Source organism: Bison bison, unplaced genomic scaffold (assembly GCF_000754665.1).
Source record: "Bison bison bison isolate TAMUID 2011002044 unplaced genomic scaffold, Bison_UMD1.0 scf7180017851711, whole genome shotgun sequence".
NCBI classification, from domain to species: Eukaryota; Metazoa; Chordata; class Mammalia; order Artiodactyla; family Bovidae; genus Bison; species Bison bison.
Window position 1 is genome coordinate 107,593 of NW_011482284.1, and position 6,450 is coordinate 114,042.

Below are 6,450 nucleotides of genomic sequence, written 5' to 3' on the forward strand. Positions count from 1 at the left end.
GGAGTGGTCTGGAGTTCCTCGCCAGGCTCCTGGTTGAGGGGCAGTGGCTGCGATGGCCCTGGGAAAGGGCAACCTGCTGGGTGGACCTTGCTGAGGCCAGTGAGCAGAGCCCCAACATGGGCCGGAAGAGTCAGCTCTCCTGGCAGGAGAGCAGTGGTGCTGGGGGCTGGGGGGTGAAGTCATAGGCATGGTGAGCGGAAGGGGTGCCTGTGTGGTGGGGGCCCGGGCACTTGATGGCAGCCAGGCCGGCAGGAGCCGTGGCCTCAGGCAGGCCCACGAAACCCCTGAGGTGGGGGTTTTGACTCCGCAGAGGGCTCTTTGGCCGTGCTTGTGTTTCCTTTCTCTGACTCACAGAAGAGGCTTTAAGAAGGTGAGTCCCTGTGGCTTGCTGCTCGGCATCCCCTCCTGTCTCTGCGGCGTACATCCTGTCTGTGCCACCATGGCAGTGAAGGCAGAGGGCTCCCAGAGGACAGCGGCTGTTTCCCTGGGGGCCTGGGGCGCTGACCATGTGTCACGGCGTGTGACCTCTGACCCTCTGCTGTTCCTCCACGCTCAAGTGTATTTCTGTGCCTCTGTCCCAGGCTCCAGAGACGAACACTGGCTCCACAGCCTCCGTGAGGCCCGCCCAGGAGGAGCAGTCAACGACGCCGCCAGGAAAAGTAGTGACCGTCAGCTCCCGCAGCCCGCGCTGCCCCCGAAACCAGGCTGCCCTCCGCCACAGCAAGGCCTTCTCGCCCAGCTCTGTACCTTGCTCCTCAGGTGAGGCTCGGATGGCCACATGCGGCGCTGGGCCTACAGGGGCCTGGGGCTCCACTGTGTTGGCCACAGACTGGTGGATGGCATGCAGGTAGAGAAATCACCACCGCCTCACAGGGAGGGGAGAGCAGGGCCCAACGTAAAAGCCCTGGGGTACTGGGTGTGGGAGCTGACAGGAGATGTGGGGGACCCCGGCCAGTGTTCACCTTGGGGGACTTGCCTTCTGAGGTCACCAGGAGCCTCTGTCCTGCTGAACTGGTGGTTTATAGCCTGAGGAGGGCTGGTTCTTTCTGGGTCTTAGAAAGGCTGCTTTTCTTTTCCTCTGAAATAATAGAATAGTGAGGCTTTCAGTTAAGGGATTCCCCACCAGCTGAACACAAATCTTGGAAAGCAAGACTGGCCTACCTGCTGGTCCACAGTTGTGTCTGGGAAGTAATTGTTCAGGGTCTCTTATTCGGTTTTGTGGCACATAAAATCCCAGGAGAGACAAAACCCATTTCCCTAAGGCGTCGATTTACTTGCTGTTTTTATTAGAAAAAAAATACGTCGTCGTGGCTGGCATTGCTCACTCTGCACGATTCTAAAGAGCGACGCTGGTGGAGGGTCAGGCCCCTTCTCCTGCCGTCCATGTTTCTGTTTCCGTCCTGGTGTTGGTCCTTCTCTGGCCGTGGCCCCTGTGGGGCAGCCACAGACTCTGAGCCCATTGTCCTCAGGGCAGAGGCACGTTCATCAGAGTTGAACCAGGGTGGTGCCAGCAGGTAGGCTGTATGGTCTTCTCCACCTTCTCTCTGGGCTTCAGTTTTGTGATTCTGTGAACTCTTAAATATCCACATTTTTCCTTGATTGAGGATGCTTCTGGCCCAAGGCACCTGCAGTTCTAGAATCCTGACAGGCATTGGGAAGATACAGTCTCTGGACTGTGTGTGTCGATTCAGCCTCACAGATTTGCAAATAAAGAACAAAGAAAGGGAACCCATCTCTTCCATGAAATAAGCTGCAGCAGCGGCTGTGATGAAAACAGTGAGCAGAGTCCCCAAATGTTGTTCAGTTGCTCAGTCATGGCCGACTTTTGCGACCCCATGGACTGTAGCCCACCAGGCTCCTCTGTCCATGGCATTTTCTGGGCAAGAATACTGGAGTGGTTGACCATTTCCTCCTTCAGGGGATCATCTGACCCAGAAATCGAAACCGCATCTCTTGAGTATTCTTTATTGCCGTGCCATGTGGGAAGCCTGGAGTCCCCAAATAGTAGTTCATAAATATTTTGTCCTTTTATTTTTGGGCCTTTTTTCTGTATAATCAGACTAAGACCAAGAAGATCAGTGGATCATGGTCCATAGCTTGCTGGTTGTAAATAAAGTTTTATTGTAAACTTTATTTAAATAAAGTTGTAAATAAAAGTTTTATTTTATTTACACTGCCACTGGCTCACAGGTTGTCTGTGGCTGCTTTTGTGCTGAGTTCAGCAGAGACCATGTGCTCAAGGCTGATTTCTTGTCTGGCCGTGTCCAGAGAGCATTTGCTGACCTGTGGTCTAGACTGGATGACTTGGAAGGTGCATCTCCCCTTCCACTGAGGTCAGCGGAGGTCAAGGAAAGCTCTGGTGTGCTTACTTGGTGAGGACCAGAATTTCAGGGAGAGAAGGAGAAAAGCAGCTTCTGAGAGGACGGATGGATATACAGGAGATTTCTTTCACGGACAGCAGATAGGGTCGTCAAAAATTCCTTTCTGATTTTCTTCCTGGTGGACGCCCTTCTGCACTGGTGGTGTTGCTCTGGGAGCACTGCTGTCATCTCCCTTCTCCGTCTCTAGGTCTGAGAAACCCTCCGAGGCCCCTCTTGGTGGCCAGTCCCACCAGCACGGGCAGCAGCGACTCAGATGGTGGCCTTTTTGCTGTCCCAACAACGTTGCCACCCAACAGCCGGCATGGAAAGCTCTTCTTTCCCAACAAGGAGACAGAGCTGACATTCCGGCAGCACCTGAGCTCTATCAGCGTAAGTGGGCCTGCCCCCCACCCCCGGCTGCCAGGCTGCCCAAGCGCGGACAGGGCGCACTCAGCCCAGCACTGTCTCCCCGCAGATGCAGTCGGACTTCTTCCTGCCAAAGCCCAGGAAGCTGCGGAACCGGCACCTGCGGAAGCCGCTGGTGGTCCAGGTCAGCACCCCGCCCACCGGCACGCCTCCTTGAGGGCTGGCCGGTCCCGCCGGCCAGGCTGCTCAGAACACGCTCATGTCCTCCTGGGTCTCAGGTTTACCATGTGAAGTGGGGAAGTCCTTGTTCTTTCCTCCTCCTTATTAATAATTAGGACAGATAGAGTAGTCACAGCAACTGTAAAGAAAGAAAGTGTAGTTGCTCAGTCGTGCCCGACTCTTTGCGACCCCATGGATAGTAGCCTGACCCAAGCTCCTCCGTCTGTGGGATTTTCAAGGCAAGAGTACTGGAGTGGGTTACCGTTTCCTTCTCCAGGGAATCTTCCCAACCCAGGGATCGAACCCAGGTCTTTCACATTGTAGGCAGACGCTTTACTATCTGAGCCACCAGGGAAGTCACAGTGATCGTAACTGTACCTAAAAATAAAGGTAGATTCAGCACAGCATGAAAACTGCTTAGAGAAAAGACAGAAAGTTCTAGGGATTTGGGTTCCAAGAATGTCTGAGATTGGACTATATTTGAGGCTCTCAGAACATCTATTTATAAACTCATCAATGGAAGCAGTTGGCAAGGTTTACGGGTTGGCCAGAGGCCAGACCTCTCCTGGGCTCGTCGTCATGAAGCTGGGAGCACCCGTGGATGCGGCCTGCAGACCCACAGGGGAGAGCCGGGTGTGAGAGGCACAGGAGAAAGGGGGCGTTTTTACGTGGAGGTGACAGATGAAGGAGATGATGCTGAAAGAACTGTGGGCTTTGAAATGGATGAATGTTTGTGAATTAATGCAAGGTTCTCCTTTTACTAGATGCAGAAATCTGTTCCTCTTTTGGAATTAATTTATTTAGGAATGAGGGATTGCATCACAGACCTTAGAAAGGAAGATGTATTCCAAGTGCCCCATGTTTTTTGTGCACCCTGATATAACATTGGGGCATTTAATTTTTAATGTATTTGGTTAAATACATAGACCCTCCGCCCTGGATGAGGGAGCACACTTCCTGGCTTGGAGGATGCGCTGCAGCCCAGCGTCTCAGCCAGGACACCCTTGCGGCCTGCCCGTGGCTATTTTGTGTTGTTCGTCAATGACTTTATTGATACTTAGGAAGCCTGCCCATTTAAAGCATACAGTTCAGGGTTTTAGTATGTTCATGGGGTTATGCAGCCCCCTCATGCCCCAAACAGAACCCCGACCTGTTACCTGCACTGCTTCCTCCCAACCCTGGAGCCACTTTTTGTCTCTTGGGAGCTGCCTGTTCTGAGCATTTCACATAAATGGAATCACACTTCATTTGTGGTTCCTTCACTTAACGGTTTTTGTAAAAGTTTCGCTGGCACACGGCCCCGGTCCCTCATTTCCCTGCTGTGCATGGCTGCTTTCACAGCACCAGGGTGGACACAAGTAGCCATAACAGACACCACGCGGCCAGAGCCTGCAGGTTCTACTGCCTGGCCCTTTCAAAGAGGTGCAAGGCTGGCCAGGGATCCAGGGCCTCTCACCTCATGGACAGTCAGCGCACCGGCTCAAGGCGCCTAGCAGCGCCCAGGGAGGCCCCGCTGTGTACCCAGACCTGTCGCGCCTCCAGCCTCCCTGGCTGACACACTCTGTCAGCGTTTCACATAGACAGCCGGCAGCGTCAGCGATGAGCCTGCTTCTCGCAGCCGGTGGTGGTCACTCTGCCTGTTTTCCCTCCACAGAGGACGCTGCTTCCGAGGCCATCTGAAAACCAGTCCCACAACGTCTGCTCCTTCTCCATCCTGTCGAATTCCTCTGTGACCGGTGGGCACCGCAGCTCCTCAGGAAGCTTTCCTTTCCTCGCAGCCCCTACTTGGGGAATCACAGGCGTCTGTCCCCATGGCTCTCTGAGTTACCTTCCAGGCTTTCCTGGGTCCATTCTATCAACGCACACATGGGGTGCAGCTGCAGGGGGCATTGGGCCCAGGCAGTGGTATGGGCAGGCAGCTGTTTACTGCTAACCAGTGGTTTGCAGGCAGTTTCATCCCCAGGTGGGCTCGCATGGCCCTGGATGGGGTGCTGTGCTCAGGTCACTTTAGAGAAGGGTCTCTTGTCCACCCTGTCCATGATGTCTTCAGGTGTTTAGTGGGGTACGTGAGTCTGTAGGGTGCATGACTCATGCTCCGTGCTCCCCCAAGCTCAGAGGGGCCCCTGCTCTTTGAAGTGAATCTTAAGCCGTGAGATTCCTTCAGTGAAGCACGTATTCCATGCTTTATCCTATCAGTCTTCATTTCCCAAGTCCCAGACAGCAGTCAGTGGCTTTTTCTCACACCTACTTTTCAATGGCAGAATGCCTGCCAGGAAGAAGCCAGGTGGAAGAGACAGAATTTTGGCCCTAGGTCTGAGGCTCTGACCATCTCAGAGGAGTCTGTGACTCAGCTCAGGAAACAGCCACCGTTAAAGGGCTATCTCTGGGGACAACAGTCATGACCATAGCCATTCAGCAGCCCCCAGGAGGCGCAGTGATGCCGCTGTCATAGGCAACAGTGCTTTCTGCCCATTGGGGCCCTCTGTGACCTCTGACTTCCTCAAGTTGGCAAGTGTTAGGACATTCAGTGGTTTCCAGCTCGGCTCAGCTCTGTGGTCGGGACCGTGGCCATGCAGGAGACTGGTTGGGAAGGGGAGTGTGTGCAGCCCTGCTGCACGCCCAGCAGCTGTTGGCTTGTGCAGCTGATATGTCTGCCTCCGCTCACATCCTCACAGGGAGAGGCTCCTTCCGGCCCGTCCAGTCCTCCCTGGCCAAAGCAGCTGTGTCCCGGCCGATTGTGCCCAAGGTCCTCCCCCCACAGGCCACGGGCCCCCTGGCCAGTAAGTCTGCGACTCTGCCTGATGTGTACGCGAGGCCTGCATGTGGGGGTCCCCTCCATGTGGGCGTCGGGTATCACGGGAGCAGAGGCTTGCATGTTGCTCCTTCTCCAGGTGCTATCGACCTAGCAGCTAAAAGTGCTGGCATCATCCCTGGGAGCCCCCTGCCAGTCCTGGACACAGATGGCTTGTCTGGCATCGCCCCGCTGTCTTCAGATGAGGTTACAGCGGCTGTCACGGGGCCAGACTCCACCAGCCCCCACCAGAATGGAGACCCACTCCCCGCCGTAGGGGTGAGTGTGTGCAGAGGGCTTCTCCAAGCTGCCACCAGCTCCAGAGGTGGCACGTTAGGGTCCAGTCCCTGAGAGTCACAGCCGCAGGCTGAGGTGGTATGGGACTCCAGCTCTGCTCTGGAGGGAGGAGGTCACTGAACAGGGAGGCCAGGGCCTGAGTGAGGCCACGTGGCACAGTGGGCGAGCCATGGATGGAGGCAGAGCGGGTGATGAACCCAGGACTCTAGGCCACTCAGGCGCTGCCTTGGCCCCCTGCTCTGCGGGCGGCCCCTTAGGACCGCAGAGCCAGCCCCGCCTGGGTACCATGAGCTGGACCTCTTGCTGTGGCAAGTTGGCTGTGGACTCACAGACGGTCTTCAGTGTGGGGCGGTGCGGGGGGTGCGCTCTGAAAGCAGCGGGCTGTCTTGCCCCCGGGAGCGGCTTCCGCCCCTCCGC

General features: G+C 55.7%; 1 protein-coding gene across 1 annotated transcript in view; it reads left to right on the forward strand.

The window, feature by feature from the left end:
- CRAMP1L (Crm, cramped-like (Drosophila)) overlaps nt 1-6,450 on the forward strand; it is a 43,415-nt gene that overhangs the window by 29,926 nt on the left and 7,039 nt on the right. The window contains exons 13-18 of the mRNA XM_010851309.1: nt 582-759; nt 2,569-2,750; nt 2,836-2,910; nt 4,600-4,681; nt 5,621-5,725; nt 5,837-6,015. Coding sequence (XP_010849611.1) covers nt 582-759; nt 2,569-2,750; nt 2,836-2,910; nt 4,600-4,681; nt 5,621-5,725; nt 5,837-6,015 — 801 coding nt within the window. The remainder of the gene's footprint in view (nt 1-581; nt 760-2,568; nt 2,751-2,835; nt 2,911-4,599; nt 4,682-5,620; nt 5,726-5,836; nt 6,016-6,450) is intronic.